This window comes from Pholis gunnellus (genome assembly GCF_910591455.1).
Source record: "Pholis gunnellus genome assembly, chromosome: 3".
Lineage (NCBI taxonomy): Eukaryota > Metazoa > Chordata > Actinopteri > Perciformes > Pholidae > Pholis > Pholis gunnellus.
The window spans coordinates 8454891-8474491 of record NC_136529.1 but is presented as its reverse complement, the minus strand read 5'-3'; the positions used below and the strand labels follow the sequence as shown (position 1 = coordinate 8474491).

General features: G+C 40.2%; 1 protein-coding gene across 1 annotated transcript in view; it reads left to right on the top strand.

Annotated features, from left to right (window-relative positions):
• The window catches only part of slc12a5a (solute carrier family 12 member 5a), a gene marked incomplete at both ends in the record, with an annotated part of 91158 nt that overhangs the window by 55813 nt on the left and 15744 nt on the right, over nt 1-19601 (top strand). The window contains 3 exons of the mRNA XM_079186133.1: nt 7547-7693; nt 16595-16649; nt 17837-17967. Coding sequence (XP_079042259.1) covers nt 7547-7693; nt 16595-16649; nt 17837-17967 — 333 coding nt within the window. The remainder of the gene's footprint in view (nt 1-7546; nt 7694-16594; nt 16650-17836; nt 17968-19601) is intronic.

The window sequence follows — 19601 nt, the reverse complement described above, 5'->3', positions numbered from 1 at the left end:
CCGTGGTTTCCATGCACATATATTGTTTAAAGCAATACTTTTAAAAACGTTGGACAAGAAGTCTTTTTGGATCCTCCAGTTTAATCTCAATGCAGTATTTGAGATTACAAAGCCATGATTCTTCTTATCTATTTGTGGTGAAATCATGTAGAGATAGGTATAACCCCTTAATGCAGAAGTATAAATGAGGCTGAGCCCTTACCTTTATCTTATTTGCCATAACAACAATCTAACAATAACCTCCCCTCATATCACAGTCACATGCTTCGTCGACCCAACCATCCACCACAACCTCCTTCCTAATAGGTTCTGCGACATTACAACAGCTCCACATTTGCTTCTTTGAGAGGACAGTAATTAGTCCCACAACTGAAAGAGGTTGCATACCAGTAAATCTTGAACTGGTATTTTCTTTTTAAATGTTTAAAGCGATAATGAGTGCCGTTGTTTGGTGAAGGCGGCGTCAAAATGAAGAAGCACACAGAGCATTTATTTTAAAAGCAATAACACGGTGTTTGATTATTGCTTCAGTGGGCTTCAGGGCTCCGTGGATCGTGTGAATAAAGTGCCTGTGATAGATGTAGAGCGGGCAGAGAGAGAGAGCGAGGTCCAGCCTGGTGAGAGCTAGTTGTAAGTGGTAGGGCAGCAGGAGGCAGGGTATCTGAAGTAGGTGCCCCGGCAGATGTATTGAAAGGTCCTGTTGTGCGTCTAACACACCTGAGCCATCCATTCAGTGGGTTCACTTCGCTTCCCAGGGGGTCGGTGGGCAGCTGTTCATTCCTAGTTCAGTGGTGCCACGCTGGCCTACCTGTGGCTCTGCAGCAGTCAGTGTTGCCTTTGCTCACGGTGGCCCGATCTCCAGGGAAATCATCCCTCTGCTGGCTCCCAGCCCATTAAACAGACACTCATTCTGTATGTGTGTGTGTGTGTGTGTGCGTCGCTGGTCAGCACTGCAATCCCCGTCCGCAAATGAAACACCAATTGAATGAAAATAGAAAAGCAGCGCTTTCAATAAAGGTCCAGCCTTTTTCTCCCAACAGTCTCATTGATTCAATGCATGCACAATTGTCTCATCTGTTCCAGGCTATTTGTCAATATAAACCATTAGTTCACCAGATTTTTGTTTTGTTTTGGTGGCTGTTTACCAAACCCACAGAGGTTTTCCATCATGTTCAGGTTCTCAGACTCGGCGTAAGCCCGCTCGGTATCTATTATCTGCGTCTGTACATCTTATGTAACACCCAGGATTTCTAGCAGACACACACTGTTTTTCAAAGCCCGCCTTTTGTTGAACGAGGATTATAATTTATCACTCAGCTGCCGCAGACTCTCATGCAGCGGGCCAACGTACGAGGTCTGCTTGATTATGGTTCTCCGTTGTGTGGGAGAGCAGGCAGGGAAAATGACATTTAGCAGTCTGGAGAGGGTTATTGCCTACTTTTGCTGATGTTACTCTCCTGTGGGGTGTTGTGAGACATAAACCTTTGTGTCCTAATGCTGAATAGTTTTACACACCTTTTTAGGACAGATTATAAAGTCATTTTTGCAGATATTAATGAAAAACATTAGGACAAGAATATCTCACTTAATTGTTTCACTGCACTGTAAAAGCTTTTCTGACAAACTACTCTGCCAAGATGTAATCTTTTCTGGATCCCTCAGTCGAACCTCAATGTGCCGTTTTGAGTTTACAAAGCCACACTTTTTTTTTTCTTATCTATTTCTGATAAAATCAACATTCCTGGAAGTTATTATCGTGGCTGCGACTATCTCTGAGACATCTTTTTCTCTGTTTTGATCTGTTTGAAGTGAATACTGTGAAATATTTTCCCAATAAAAGAGGCTGTTTGTCGTTGTAGTTTTAGAGATCCTTTTAAATTACAGTCACCCACCTTGAACGGACTTCAGAGCCATCGACCTCCTCAGAGTGTTCTGTCTGCTGTTGTAAATGCTCACAGGTTTTCCTCTAATAACCTACCTGTTATTACAAACTGACCTCGCACCACTTTCTGCAGCAGCAGCAAATCTAACAACAAAGTGCTGATGGCAGGTTTACCTTTCTGTCTGCAACACCTGACTGCTAATGTACATTACACACCAAGTCCCAGAAGAACCTGTCGATGGAAACTCAGTCCTTTAATTACAGCTGTGCTAGAGAGAGTCGTGAAAAGAAAAGGAATTTAGAGGTGAAAAGATTTAGCAGCGAGTTTGGAAATGATCCATGTTTTCTGTTATTTTATCCTTAAAGTTCGAAACCCAGCAGATCTGACTGGTTTTGTTTTACTAAATTCATTTTACAACTTAACCATAGATTAATTAGGAAACACAGCTCGACAGTGATACTGGACCGTTTCATCTGACCAGTAGCCTAAACAGCCTCTTCACGTGGTAAATTAAGCAAAACTATTCTGCTTAATTAAGGTACTTTGCTTACGTAATACTTATGTAGTTTCAAATAGAACCCACTTCAGGTTTTTGCATTCATAATGAAAACTTTATTAAGACCCTCGACAAGCAGGTGATGAAAAATCCTCTCCGCCTCACACTGAAGGGCACAATCCCAGTGAGTCACGATCTGATTTGCATTAGCTTAGACAACAGTCAAACTGTGCGAATCATTATCATATAGTGGGGGAGGCGACAGAGATGAACGAGGTTTGCTCTCCGCTGCTCCCTCCAGCACCTGTGGAGGCCTTGATGTGGATCTTTGATTAAAGCACAATGAGGCTGAAGGTTGAGAGATTCCCTGCTGCAAGGATTTAGATGTATAAGAGGGCAACATTGTAAGCTTTACGGAGGAGGAACTATTCACACGTGACAAATGCAAGAAAATGTCGCTGAATAGAACATTCAAAACATTTAAAACCTACAAAATGACAGCAGAACAGCATCATAAAAAAACAAGAAAATGATAGACATCAAATGGTATTACCATATTACAAAAGTAAAGTGCAACAATAACAACGGGGTTAATAGAATTACAAGCATTCACACTTCTACAGAAAATATAGTCTGGGTCACCGTTTCTTGTTCAAGCTTCCCTGTGGAGTTTTTGACCTTGAGAATGTCTTTCTGTGTGAGTCCCCGTTGTATTTGACCTTGTGCACGCATACAGAGAACATGCATACAGGGGACACTGAATGTAAACGGACAGGACACCTTTATTACCACAGTGCACTGTACTTATAGCGCTCGACAGTTTCCACTACTCGTCATGAACAGTGGTTTGAGAATGTGGAAATAATTTCAAGAAAAATGTCTCGAGTATAGTTTAACAGCACTGATCTTATTTAAATGCTAACATAAGGATTATATACACTACTGTAGTGCATATATGTCATGCTACTGTATGCAAAGGTGGAAAGTAGCTAAATACATTTAAGTACAAGCACTATATGTAGAGTACGGTTTTGAGGTACTTCACCTGAGTATTTCCATTTTCTGCTGCTTTATACATACTCCGGAAATATTGTTCTATTTACTCATTACATGTATTTGCTGAATGTAGTTTCTAGTTACTTTACAAATTCAGATCATTAATACAAAATACTATCAACAAATAAAATCATATATATCACTGTAGGTTAAGCTACACACATATAAAGTCAGTACATATACAATCAGTGATGATATTACATTATTCTGAAAGAGCCAATCTGCATGAGCACTTTTTACTTTTATAACTTAATGTATATTTTTTAGCACTTCTTCCACCACTGACAACACGTCACACTATGTTAATATAATGTCACATATGAGGTGATACAACTACGTGATGAAGAATATGTGCACATAACACATATGGTATGAGATATTAGGATCTTATCTGATCTGACGCATGATGTGATAAATGATAGGACAGGATTCAACATGTTTATAACTCATTTGCATCTCTTCACATCCAGATCAAGGGTTTCCAGCGTGATAAGCCAGCTAATTACACTTTTGAGTGTGAGTTCTTGCTCTGTTGTTTATCTCAAGGAAACTAGAAGTTAATTACATTTGCAAGACCTGTTTGGACTTGCTCTCTCTGCTTCTCTCTCCTGCTCTTGCTCTCCCTCTGCAAACAGTATATTATTTATGCTTGGAAGCGAGCCTCTCCAAACAAATCACATACTGTGTACAGCATCAGACACAATATTATTCATTTGATGTCAGCCACTTGTCAGGATGATTTGATTAAAAGTCTGGATTGTGAATTCACATCTGCTGTCTCTTCCCAGTGCAGGGTTGTTGTTTTGTGTAAATCCTTCATCTTGTTACAACAAATGTAATAACCACTTTTGAAGAAATATATTAGGGACCATCACTGACAACCAATCAGTGTTCAAAGTACTTTCCAAAGGACATCAATATTTCATGATGCATTTTGGAGTTACAGCCCGACCGATACTGGACTCTGAGGTTGATGTTGACAGATGTTTGAAAGTTTAAAGAAAATTATAATGAAATATTCGTCTTTTTCTCACTCAAACAAGGTAAGAAAAAAAAGACCCCTGAAATTGAAGTTCTAACTGATAAAATATATCTACAATACAACACAACTGCACAAAACACAAAATCGTTAGCAGAGAATACTTTACGTGCTGTTTGCACACTCAAATAAACATAGTGCACGCTAGTATAGTCAAAAAGGAAGTGATTTTGGACACTCATTATTTACAATGAATGTTTGCCAAGATAACATCATTACATTTTATCTTGCAAAAACTGTGACAGCTTTTCCGATTATATTTGGTTATCATTGTCCTCACTTCACTCACTCAGGTAGAAAAACACACGTACTACTACTTTCTTGTACTCATCTGCATTTGCAGTCGTAAGCTGCTGCTGCTGTTGTTACTTAGGCTTCTGGCTTTGTTAGGATTGGACCGGCTGGGTCTGTTTTTGGACGTTTTGCATCAATAACAATATATGTTCTGATTTGGTAAAGGATTATTTGATTGAGTTTTATAACAAACCCATTTTTCTGAAATGTATGTCTTTTGGGGATTATATTATATTAATTTAAAGACACAACTAAAACAATCTTACAATCTTAACACATATGATTTAGTAGTTAATTTCGATCTAAAAAAATAGTATTTGGAGACGGAACAAAAACAATCTAACAAACAGATTTGGTAAGCTCTCAAGTGTTTGTGGTCTAATAGAGCTTGTAATCCCTATTTTGCTGATACTGCTCATGTGAGATGAATGATTATCCCCCAGCTTCATTTTGCTTCCAATCTGTGGAATGTGCACATATTTTGTGACAAATTCCTGCGTAATAAAAACATCTTTACTGACATAATCCACAGCTAATCATCCCTCCATTCATCCTGTTTGTCTGTATTTAAGCGTAGAGATGCAGCAGAAAAGGTTTGTCCGTGTTATCCGCGATGTAATGGTGTGACAGTTAAGGTCTGCACTCTCACTTGGTAAAATGGGTCATGGCTGGCTATCACTATAATTACCCTTCATTGGCCGGGCTGTCCTTGAGCAGGAAATGAATATTTTTCTATTATGTACAGGGTCATCTGATGTGTCCTTCAGATTTAATACATGCCATTACGTTGGTGCAGGCACACAGAAACACACATACACACACACACACACACACACACTTACACACACCTACACACACACATACACGCAGACACATGCACACACAGGACACATTAGTACACAAACAAATGGCTTCATACACACATACACACACACACATCAAGAACATCCCAAAAACCATCAGGAAAAGAAACCTCTCATTAATCAATCTGATGTGCAACAACATACATCTTCAGCCTCCATGTGTCACTAATTGCTTTCAATGGAGCAGCCTTGAAACTGATTCTTGTGCTGTATAAGGACGTACTTTACAGAGCAGCTCTCTCTTGGTCCACTGATCCACACCAGGGACAGCACTGCAGCAAAACCAACCAGAACAAATCCACTGCAATAAAGGAGCCTGTAAAGAAATAAAATAATAATCCATCCATCCAATGAACGGATTGGTCCCTTGGCGGCCTCCAGATCTCAAAGTTTTCTTTGTTTCCGGGTCTCAAAGTAATTATTGTTCTGGAAATGAACAAAGGATTTACAGAAAGCAGTGGGGAAAATCCTTAAATTGAAAGACGGCAACTAAAATGTGAAAGCTTTGAAATGCTTAAATAACTAGCAGTCATTAAAATGCATGTTAAGCTGCAACCGTAACATGGAAGAGTAAAAAGAAAGAGTCCGGTAATATTGACTTAATGGAAATTGTGTATGCAATAAATAAAAATGAACTAATGTGAGACTAATGACTTATGAGACTAATGTGGCAACAGCAGCTATCTCAACTCAAAGCACCATACAGACCCCTTTACAGCTGACGTCATGATTATATCAACAAAAGAAAGACTAAGGCAAACACAAATCACCTTAGAGTATAGGGCAAACGTCATCTTGCTGTGTTGTTTAGTGCTAGAATCGATGTTGCATATCATCAAGATAAACTGTGATTCAAGGCTTTAGCGAGCTACAGTATTGGCAAAGTGTTTCAGAGTCGGAGAGAAAATGAGGCTAAACTGTTGGAGAGATTGAGAGATGGACCTCTTGTGGGCTCTTCCTCTGCAACCTCTCTGCCTCACTCCTCACTGCTAGGAGACGACCTCGCTAGGAGGAGAGCAGGCAGGAGAGAAGGAAACTAGCTAGCCAACTTGCCCGCTCTAGAGATGGACAAGCTAGCTAACTAAGCAACTAGCCAGCCGCCCTCTACAGAGCTCCAGTCTGCTTTTCCCATAGAAAAACAGACTATCAGCGGGGTAGGCCTATATAGTCCCGTTGGTTAACGTTGACAACCATCATCGTCCTGGTTAGTGAGTGACTGTGCATTTTGTGAGAAACTCGAAGCCATTGTAAGAAAAAAACAAGCCAACAAAACTTGCTAGCCAGGGTTAACTAACGTGGTCAGAGAATTATTTGCCTTTCTATATACTCCGCCCACAAACATATGTCACCATGTTTACGAACAGAAAAGGGGACTATTACGACTACAAATTGGGTCTTTGAAAGCAATCTGTGAAGTCCCACACGGTTAAGTCAAATATGTGTTTTGCTTAAATGACAGAATGACCATCTGTAGTGTGTTTTCTTTGCATTTGACCTTCGGAGAGAAGAAAAATAGACATGGTAACGATAGCAAATGTGCACACTGTGATTCCCAGCATGCACGGCTGGTGTGTTGACTTTCATTGATTCTTACTGATGCCCAAAGTGAAGCAGGAGTCATTCGGTGAGTCCTGCAAATCTGGTGTGTCGGGCTTTTAGCAAATATGCAAGAGACAGTTCTTTTCACATTCACCGTCTGTTGTCTGAGATTCTAGATTTCATCATACACTCCAAATGAATTGTTACTGGAACTCAATCTTCATCAAACTTACATAAAAAATGGTGTCACTGCAGGCCAACTGATGAGTCATGTCTGGGGATATGACCACTGATCAATCATGTTGCAAATAAAGCTTAGAAATTAACCTTATTTGGAATTTTATAAACAATAACTTCTGCCCTCGTCCTCCTTCAGGCCCCCCAGCTCGGCACTCTGATGGGTGTCTACATGCCGTGCATCCAGAACATCTTCGGAGTGATCCTGTTCCTCAGGATGACCTGGTTGGTGGGAATCGGAGGTGTCATCGGGACCTTCGTCATCGTCTTCATGTGCTGTACCACGGTGAGTGTGTTGCCTGCTTTTATTTTAGCCCTCTGTTGCAGCACATAAAAGTCTGATTAACAAGTGACCTTAAACTGAAGAGCAGCATATTAGCGCAGCCGTGGCAGCAGATAGTGTACGGGTATCTAATGAGCTGTGCAGCATGAAAAGATACCAGATGTTCACTATTATAACATCAGATAATATCAATTTGTCTCTCATAGGAAATTTTGTTTACTATTAATAAAGCGGCTATCACATTAATACTGTATCTGTGAGTGGTTTAGGCCAATGCAGCCTTTTTATATGACTTTTGCATGAATATGATGAAGTACCTTAATTTGTCAGGTATTCACTGGATTCGCCAAAAACATCTGGTTATTTTATACGTAAATGGTTCCTCAGTTGTTTAACAGGAACATTTGCTATATCATGAAATGTGGTCCATATCAGGGCCATACTCCTCTTCTCCCCCATCTAAACACCGTAGCACAAAGTTTACAGCAAATGCTACTGAACAGGAGTAAATGGTGCATTTGTTGCAGCCTATATCCAGCTGCTAGTGAGTATTTACAGCAGCAGAATGGTGTATGTGGGATCAACTCGCAATAGACTTCAGAGCCCGTCTTCATGGCAGTGAAGGAACACGTCAATCAGTAAAACATTGTGGCTCAGTGATGCGGTTTTTAAGAGTTTTTGGAGGTTTATGACAATACTGACCTTACTTGTTAGTAGCATCAATTTATAAACTTCAAACATACACATATATATATCACACAAATCACACCTGAACCATGATACACACACACACATACACGATGGAAAAACCTTTCTAGCATCAACCATTCTTAAATACACACCATGCTCAGTGAGTCACCACTACCTGAAGTACAGCATGCACTGCTTCAAACATCAGTCGTGCTGTTTTCTACCTGTAATTATACAAATATAGTTATACATAATGTCCCTTATCACTGCCTGACATGTGGACCAACCTGTGAGTAGCAATGTTGCCTCTTGACACACACAATAACATACCACCGGTTAAGAGTTTAAGAGTTATATTGCCTTTGGGAAAAAAAAAACTATCTCTCCTTGCTAAAGTGGAAATATTGACTCTGTTTCAAACCCAACAAATCCTTGTTAAGGCAGCAGTTTATGGGAGGAAGTTGTATCTTATTTTAGCCATTGATCATACTGCCCATTGGGGGAGTTTAATGATGCTGGAACTGCAGTCCCATGACAGTAGCTATGAAGACTATTTTCAATTGTGTTATACTAAACAAGGTTGCCATTGTGGTAGGCAGAAAAAAGGAAGGTGCCCCTCTTTCGTCGCGTCAGTTGTAAAGACGCCGCACATTCGATCTGTAAAAAGAACAAAATGGATTATGACACACTGTGATGTTCCCTGGTTCCCATTAATGTCAGAGGCTGTCATGTGTCAGAGTGACTTTGGTGTTGGACAGACACCCAGTCGTGGCCATGGGACTCGAATTACAAAACACAGTCCCACAGGATCGACGGCGCTGCTGTCAGTGATCTGAGTGGCTGTTACACTCTGTCTGTGTTTGACTTGTTTGATGCATTTGATTGTCAGGGAACATATAATGTGCCTCCTCACTGAAAGCCCAACATCTATTCAGGAGAAAGGAGGTGAATACATTTTACAACATCCTTTGTCAGCTATTTAATATATACCGCAACAAAACCCTTCTTAAGTTCTCGTACAAGGCGGTTTAATCAAACTGTGCTGTGTATCAGCTGTCAGCGCTGTGTGTCGTTCTGTTTGCAGCGTGCGATGTGGCAGGACTGTATGTTGGCATGTCTGTGTGTTTGTGCAGCCTAGATTCTCCTCTAGCACAGAGTGTATTTATAGAACAACCCCCTCAAATCCCAACCATAGCAAAGTTGCCTGCACAGACACACAGGCAATATGCTTCCCAATCATGTTTCTCTGTGACAGTGAAGAGAAGGCTTTGAAATGGCGTACTGAGGGAAAGCAGTATCTTTTTTTCTTTTACTGGTTTTATTTAATTGTTGTACTCATTTGAAAACTGAACCATTTTGAAAAGAAATATGTTCATCTTTTCCATGGATATAAAAAACTGTAAAATGGCTGCTAATTAGGTGCAGTAACAGATTTTTGACTGTATCGTATATATTATTTTTAAAATCGTGTTTCATTGGGGAATGTGCGAACACAAATTGTATCCCAGTGTAATTGTTGATGCGTCTATTTTCTAAAACAGGAAAAGATATTCCATGGAAAACAAATTTTATACTAAACATAGCGTCAAATTGTTAAAAAAAAATAAAGAATACTCCAAGATCAAAGCTCAGACTCAGTTTGAAACAGATTCTATGCGAAATAGTCTCATGCTTGCTCACACACACACACACACACACACACACACACACACACAGACATTTCTTTACATGTCACATACTGAGGGATATTTAATCCATTAAACATATATTCGGTTCCCCTCTTCATTTTTTTCTCACCATTTCTATCCTTCACACATACACACACACACACACACACACACACACACACACATTTTTTCTTATCAGTCACACCGAGCTCATTGCAGAGCCCCGGGGCGATAAGCCTGAGCGTGAACGGTGTGTGAGAAACCCCCACCTCTCTCCTCCTGAGCTCCTTACATAACACATAACCACCCAGCCCTCCAGGGGTTGCCAGCACATCGCAGGAGTGTGTGTGTGTGTGCGTGTGTGTGTCTGTGTGTACATACATGTACGCAGCCATCCCCACCTTTTGTGAAATCCACAGAACTTGAAGTGGGAAGGGATAAGGCATGCTGTAAAGCTCGATAAAATACAGCCCATGTTTTATTCACATGACTGCGTGATGGGATATCAGTGACGGAGCACTTTTCATTAGATGATCAATCACAGCGACGCGTATCTGCAACTGTCGAACACTTACACCCTTATTTTTCCGTCGCGCAACATTGTGACGGAACATTAACGATCATTGTGGGAGTCGTTATTATATGAGGAATGTAACAGCATTGACACATAACAAACCATTAACTATGAAATTATACACCCAACCATTTTAACAGCCAGTGTATGACCCGCAGACGACGTTCTCTGAGCTGATATGTTCAAACATAGCGCTGCATGTGTGTATCTGTTGCCCAGATAATGAATGCAGGCTTGTCACCAAGATAAAATGAGCTTTAATATTCTAGATGGAAAGTCATCTGTTGTTTGGCCTTCCTCATTACTTCCAGGTCTTGAATCCAATTGCTGCAAGGGGACGGGTGGTCTGCCCTCTGTCGTGACTCATTTAAATGCTAAGGATGCTTTTCTTCCTTCATCCCTTTCATTTTTCACTCTCATCTCAATTTCTCTAACCCTTTTTTTTATTTTACTGTCTCATTATTTCCTCTCCCCCCCCGCCGTCTGCTTCCTCTGCCTCTCTTTTCACCTACCATCCAATTTTTGTGCTGCTTTGCCACCTCTCTCCTCCGCCTCGCTCAAGCTGCTGCATCTCGTCCTCTTGTGCTCTGTCTCCTTCCCCCGATGTCAGTCTGAAAGTAAAAAAACACCTTCTTCTCCTTCACCTGACACTTTTGCCTTCTGCAGTATACCATCCACAGAGACTTCAAGTGATGAACAGCACACTGGAAATAGACTTCTACTGTACCTTTCTATGTGAATTGATGAAGTTGTACTTGACAAAACTTCTGCATTTGTATAATGAAGCATGCTAATGAAGCACGCTCTCAGGGCGGTGTGGAAACTCCATTCCTGTCAAAACTAATTTCCGGTGAAGTCCGAGGTCCACTAAAGGCCAAATCAGAGTTTGACTGTAGCTCTGGGAAGAAACAGACTTTAAGTGTCCTTTGCTGTCAGCGTCACGGCTATATCAGCAGACTTTTCTAAAGAAATTAAAATTAGTTCCTTCGCATTCCTCAGGCTCAGACGTAATCATGGCGGCTTAGCAATTATTCAAGCTTCACCAGCATTCACAATGCCTTGGAAAGAAATCGTCCTTTTTAACAGATATGTAACCTCATATGAACAAGACGGATGGAGAGGCGGCATAATCTGACGCTGTCTACGGGCACGCTTAGAGGCCAGAGGGCGTGTGGGTGCATGGTGACTTTTGAGGTACAGTCGCTGACTCCAGGCTTCATAGAGAAAGATGGTTTTAGTAAACCAGACCAGTACGGCGTATACTCTATTAAAGAAACTCTCAAACGTCAGAGTTTTAGGCCCTGCAGCCTGAGAGTGGGACGATAAAACAGGCTCTGGGTCAGTGGGAAAAAGGATGGAGCACAACCTGCCTACTACAACAGAACACTGCTGCCTCCAGAGCAGTCCACCAATCAGGTGCTGATTCAGACATGAGGTCATCAGGTAAAGTAGTTGGGCTCTTTGGCCATCAATCATGTGACCAGGTGAAATATATAAGACAAAAGGAGGAAAATGTTAGTTTTGAATTTGAGATAGTTAATCTACATGTCAAGTTCTTTTACACTTCAGATCAGATTCATTTTCCTTTCCAGCAAATCAAAGTGTGAGCTTCTGAGATCAGTGCAGACGGTGCAGGACCGTCAGAGTGATGCTCAGTGTTTGTGACAGCAGGTGATTGATATCATTTGTCTATCAACCCTGTCTGCAGTGACGCCCAGAGGAGTTGTGTGATATAAAAGTAGGACACTTTTAAAAGTAAAAGAAGGCTGACCAAATAGGATTTCAAAAACAAAAATCGTCTGCATGTCAAGCAGATGACAGACCATCAGGAATCAACCAGAGGATAGAAGTGAAATAGCCGATCTCTGCAGAGACTAAATGCTTGATCGAGTAACTGTATCCTGTCTGTAGCTTGTTATGTCTGGACCATATTAATGTCTTGCGGACTGTTGACATTTGCAAACAAAATCCAGCACACTGTCTAACTTGAAAAAGTATTTGCAATGTTTTTTTGCTAAACCTTCATCAGGCAGCTGATTTTTAACAAAAATATCTATCTTAAATAAGGAGTGCATCCTCACATTTCAGACCGCATGTTCAAAAGGAAGACATGAATGCCAAACACCAATTTACTCTATGGCAAGAACCAATTTCATATATCGAGCTACACAAATGTGCCCCAAAATACTTACATTCTATGAGTAGATTCCTATAAATCGAATGCTTAAAGGTAATAACTGGTGTCACTAGCATACTTTACCAGCTGTAGCTATCTAGCTAGGTAATTATCGTTAGCTACATGATCATTGGTTGACTCGTTTTGTAATGAGAAGCCTGTGAAAAGACTTTAAATGTGCACTTGATGGCTTCATACATTATATTGTGCTATAAGTCTAAAGCGTGAAGGTGAAAAGTCTGCGTCCTCAGCAGCTGATGCTCATTGCAGAAGACATTGAAAGCAGGTTGGAGATGATGAGTCCTTCACTCAGCAGGGTATGATGAGGAAAAATGTAAAAATGACATAACCTTGTTTGAACGTTTACTTTAGCGACCACATAAAATCATATATTTAGTTAATGATGTAGTTTAGAGGAAATATTACGTTAGCCATACGACTGTAACATAGACTGTTTATGGAAGTAAACAAGTTAGTAGGACATGCTAATGCGTCCAGTTTACGTTAGAGGAAGGAAACACACTTTTGATTTTTGAAACAGCCCTTCACACTCGATGCACTAACACAATGGCTGGTCAGGGATTTTAATTATTACGAGTTTACAGACAAAATCGGGCTTTTCTGAAAAAGAATGTTTCTAATCTTATTGCCTTTTACCCTTACCATTACTGAAATGTATGTAATCCCGTGCCAAGTATCACCTCTAATGTACATCAGCCATGTTTGACTGTACTAGCCCGTCTAAATCATATCATTCCGTTGGTGGCGGTCCTGTCCAGTTGTGCGGCGATTCAGAGACTCAGTATGCGACGGACTACCTCTGCGTGGCTGCTGCCCACATCAGATAAAACACTTAAACAATTACTGTCTTATCTGCTGTGGTGGGAGAGGAGCTGGTGGCCTCATTATGACTAGATTAGAGAGAGAAACAGAGCCCAGTCCCACTCATTCTTCACTCCTGATCGTCAGTCCGCCGGGCCCTCAGGTGACACTAACCACATTACAGTCTTCACAGAGACGGACGTAATGATAGTAAAGCATAACCGGCTGGGACTCGCCAGGCCTTTCTTCCATTATAAGTCTCACTCTTTCTTGCTGGTTCAAGTTACCAATGTTGTGTCTTCATCTTCAGGGACTGCAGAGCAGGAAAACAACAGTATGAATAATATACAGTATGAATGAAAAGAACACTATTCAATGTCATTTATAATAGTACACTTTGTAGTGTAATCACATTTATGGGTGAAGCGTTTTACGAAAGTAAAGCACTTAGCAATGAGGATATCAAAAGTAAAACCCATTACAACATTGAATTCATACTGGAGTCTTGAGTCATATACTATTTTTTTTTAAATAAATGGAAATGCAGTTCTTTACAACTAAACAAGCCCAGATTCAGCTATAGCTGCGACCGCAGGCATGCATGCATTGACACAGAAGCAGTTTTGCCCCTTTTTGTTGTAGTCCTCTCACTGCCACACAACCTTTTTTCGTCAATGAACACAAACACTGAACGCTGTGCCAAATTTCAGCCTCCGAGTGTGAAAACTGTGGCCGCCAAAGGATGGAGAAACATGTGAGCTATGGAGCTGCTGGTCACAGCTAAAACTCTGTAATATACTTAAAGGTCCCCCATCGTCCGCTCAGGTAGGTGTGTTTCTCTGTGATCACCTTCAATCTCAGTTGAAGACATTTACCAATGAAAATGATCACAACTAGTCTGGAAGTCAATCATTGGTCCAATATGCATCTTAAACAAGTGATTTGGAAACTTGAAACCTCCAGATCACAAACACTGAGAATAAAGTGCAGAAGGAGACATCTTGTGTCCACGACTGAAACTTATAACCTTGCATATTCATAGTCTCAGTTATCATTTTAAGAACTTTTTAACAGGCTACTTATCATTTAGACATATCAGACATAAAGTATTATTCCAAGCTGAATATTTTTTTTATGTTTTATTATATGTCTGGAGGGTATCTTTAACTATGATAAACATTCAGACTTATTTCTGTGCTGCGATTGCTTGTTACTTATCAGCTGACGCATATACCGATAACTATATTCCTGTGATTAGCTAAAATCATTTGACGTCAGGCTCTGATTCATAATCCGTAAGATCAAAAGTAGTTTGGTCAATATTTCCCTATTGTGCAGTCAGTGTCTGTAGATAACAGAGTAGATGGCTGTCATTATTGACATTTGAATTACCCAGTTTGTTTTCTGTACCACTGATGTGCTGCTGTAACATGTGTTACAAAGACTTATACCCAGTAAAGACACAACTCATACTGAACATCGTTTTCTTTCAAATGTGAAAGCTTTCATAAACTGGGTCAGAGCTGAAGCAGGAACAGCTGTATGAGGATAGTTTAGACTGTAAAAAGGCATATTTTGAAACATTGAAACTATGACTAAAACCAAAAATGCAATAGCAATAAAAATGGAAAAATATTACAGCAGTGGAGAGATGGCACTGATTTAAGCAGCCTGCCCTCACATCTCCTCATGCTTCTCTTTATGTCTCCGTCGCTCTCTTTCATGTGCAGAAAATGTAAAAAGACACTCAGAAATTCAACAATAGCGTTTGAAAAAAGAATGATGAAATCTTAACGCTGTCTTTGTTCTGACACACACACACACACACACACACACACACACACACTACCCTCTCTCTTTCTCTATTTCTCACTTTGTCATTTGTTATATTTCTGGCCCATTCTTCCACTCGCTGCCTGCATCTCTCTCTCCTTCTCTCTCTCTCTCTCTCTCTCTCTCTCTCTCTCTCTCTCTTCCTCTGCAGGGCAGTTGTGCTGCATGCATCTACTGAACTCCATCCGAGCATGCCCTTACACTTCCGCCGGTGTTTTTCTCCTATTCACTCAGCACCAGAGTTACATTAGAGTTGTCATTGGCTGTCTGAATGTGCTCTGACAGTTGTTGACAGGCCTGGTGGCATTATTGTTTATCTAATCAACAACCGGTCAGCTTCTGCATTGCCATAAATTGGTGTTGTCCTTATGTAATCTCACAGGTTATGTTGATGTTTTATACCACAGGCCTGACGCTGGTATCATGGGCATCACTGGGAGGAAGTGAAAACATGATTTCACTTCTGAAAGTGGTTATCTGACAGACAAGCGGAAGCGATTTTACTAAATGAGGGATGACATATAATCAAAACTGTGTAACTCGGCCCACTGACTGAAATATCTTAACAACTATTGGATAGATTGTTGTTGATCTTGACTTTTCCTTTAGCACCACCAGCAGGGATTGACACTTGGCTTATATGTCAGATCAATCAGATATTTTACCTCATTTAATAACTTTAACTGCATTTTAGCTGTGAATTCATTTTAGAACATTTAGGGTTTTTTTATAAACCAGCTCCATTAGTCTGTTTTGATGGGTTTTTTTATGCACTCTAGCATTAAGAGTCCAAAAACTCTCAATTAATTAATTGTCATTGTTAATTAAAAAAAGGGTCGGCGGGCCACCTGGCACCTTATGTGGCTCGTCAGTTGAGTATCTTTGCTGTTGACCTGAAGTTTTGTTGAGATATATTGATTATGAACTTTGTTACAACTACAGATGAAAGCCAATTATTTGTCATACAGTACATTTGGGTTTAATTAACAGTTTATTAAAGAAAACTACTAATTCTACTTTTTAAAGTAGTAAAGGATGAGAAACTCAGGAATCAGCTCTTCACAGAATATGCAGAATTTGCTGAATATGATGTCATGTTCTTCTTTCTGCTCCTCTGTCATTCCCCTTCCCTCTCTGTGCAGACCATGCTGACTGCCATCTCGATGAGTGCCATCGCTACCAATGGAGTAGTGCCAGGTGGGTGAGCAGACGCTGGCACCACACAGTTATCCCTGTTTGAGTCTGTCCGCTTCTAAAATTTTCTTTTCACTGATTGCTTTTGGCGCATTACGCCCAGCGCAGCTTGATTTCCCCAGAAACATTAAAAGCTTTAGTCTGGGGTCTTGTGCACTTTAACTTGTCGCCACACGATGTAAGTTACACAAAATACAACGTCAGCCAAATGCTTGAAACGTAAAACTGAAGGTATGTGTTTGTATCTGTATGCAGACACATTATGCAGTATAGCTATATTTTATAATGTGAATTTACACAGTAATGATGGCCTGCGTCTTACCAGTCGGAGTGCATACAGCAGGGGTCAGCAAATTACAGGCTTGTGGAAATGTGTGGAACTGTACACCAATTATAACTGTCTCTGTTATAACTGGTACCAGCCCTTATGCTGCTGCAAAGTGCTGATTAAGGTCTATTTATTTATGCTTGGTTACTTTATTTGCACACTGTTAGGAAATAGAAGCACTGTGTTAAAAACACAATGATGACAGAAATGGCATAACCACAATGACGACTATTTGAGAGCAATGTGACATAAGCTTTACAATTACACAAAGAGAAAGTCTTATATATTATCAATTCCTGGTGTGACAATCAATTAATAACTTTTTAAATAGAAATTGCAAACATTAACTTGTTATAGTTTCACAAACTTGGCAATTTCCTACTTTTCTTTATTATAAATTGAATACTTTGGGTTGAATACTGGCTGGGAGACACCGACCCCACGCTGCTGGAGGCGAAGCTCGTATTACTGGTCCCACCGGAGGGAAGGGAGGCACAAGAGAATTAGAACCAGTACTGAGCGGAGTCCTCAGGGACTCTGGAGCTCGGATTCACTACCACTTTGGTTCACAGGGACTGCCAAAATCAACACAAAATGAAAGTCCCTTGTTGTAGCTTTAAACAGTGCTTTCTTGACTTTGTATGGCAAAATCTAGCAAATCCATACATAGATGTAAATGTTGTGAATTGTTATTTATTGAAATAGTGGCATCCAATAATAGATCCAGCTTTTTGTGTCAGAATCGAACAGATATCCAATATCAGTGTCGGTGCATCTCTATTCATTGTATTTCATTTATTTACATTCATACCTACATACAAACATTTTCTGTTAACATTGTTGTGTGTGTGTGTGTGTGCAGCTGGAGGTGCCTACTACATGATATCCCGTTCGCTGGGCCCTGAGTTTGGGGGAGCAGTGGGGATCTGTTTCTATCTGGGGACCACCTACGCTGGAGCCATGTACATCCTGGGGGCCATTGAGCTCCTTTTGGTGAGAAATATCCTCTCTCTTTTTCTGTTACAGTCCTCACCAGCTTTATCATTTACATTACCTTACTAACCCGGTGAAAACAAACACAAAGCAGAACTAGCTCAATGCTAGCAACAAGATGTAGATTTCAAGTTTCATGCTCTTTATTATCAAATGCACAACAGTTACAGTTGGCAATGATAATCTTGGATCTCTGTCTCTTTCCAACAATGCTCAGTAAATATGTTTAAAAAAAGAAGAAAATCTAAAAGGGAAGTAAAAGTAAAAAGCTGAATCTAAGACATAAAATAGTGCAAGTTAAAATTGAGGGCTAAAGTATAAACATAAATCAAATATAAATCCAAGTCTTATGAATGTTTGTTAGACAGTAATGCAAACCTCAGATTTATTCTGGGAACAGCTGCCATGTTTTCTCAGACCAGAAATTTGAAGCAAAGACCACTGACGGCCCAGTAAGTGGGTTCATGTCGGCGTGAGAGAAGGAGACCCTCTTTTGTGCAACCTACTTGAAACGACATCCATTTCAAGTCAATTCATGCAGTGCTGCCAGACCGCAATGAGTGAAAGGGAAAATAATGGGATCACTTTGCGAGGTTAGTGGGGGATGACCACTCAAAGCTCAGCTTTTCCTTCCCAGCAGTAAATTCTGCAACATCATACTTTTGACAATTTTGTCATAGTGATAACACTCACAAGAGCTCGCGCTAGAGAGAGGAAGGTGATGTGATTGAGCATCGAGTTCAGAATTGCCATGATTGAATATAAACCCTTAGATTCAATTATGTTGGTGATACATGAAAGATTTGGTTCCATGTTGCTCCGGCCCAAAACTTGTGCCAATATTGGAAATGGTTCAATTATATGAGGCAAGGAGCCAAACACAAGCAGCAGCAAAGAGGCATTCAGGAACCCAATCACTGATGTCTACTGAGAAACACTTTCTTTCTCTTTTCTAAAAAAGGTATCATTGATATTTAAATGTCTTAGACTAATCAGACTGAAAGACCATTTTCGTTTTCCGTTCTACTATTCAATCTGACAATGTTAGCCGGTGTCTGACTGACATGTCAGTCTCATTGATCTCGTGTTGCAGTCAGCATAGCAGTCGTAGCAGAAGCAGTTTCTTGGAGCAATTAAGCTAAATTAATAGTTTGACACACAGTTTCTTGCCGAGTTAGATGTGAAGATTAAGACCAATCTCATTGATTACGTGGTAATCAATGAGCTTTAGACAGAGCTAAGCTATTTGTTTCTTCCTGTTTCCAGTCTTTATGCTAAGCTAAGCTAACCAGCATGATTCGACTAAAAGTAAATAAGTGTACTTACCAAAATGGCGATTTGTTCCTTTAACATGTGTCATGATAATCATAGAATCACATTTTTTTACATATATATAAAAAAAAAAAGACAGGATTAGAAGTTGGAAAATGTATTTTTTTGCTTCACTGTGTATTTAAAAGGTTTTTAATCAAAGTCTAAATGAGTAGAATATAATCCAGGAAGAATGTTTGATATCACTGTATCCCAGCTTAATTGCTGTGGACTGGTGACACATCAGTGCATTAAAAAATAATGGAGAATTGGCAAATGTGGGAAAAAAAGACTTGTGCTCCCAATAAAAATGACACCGAGCA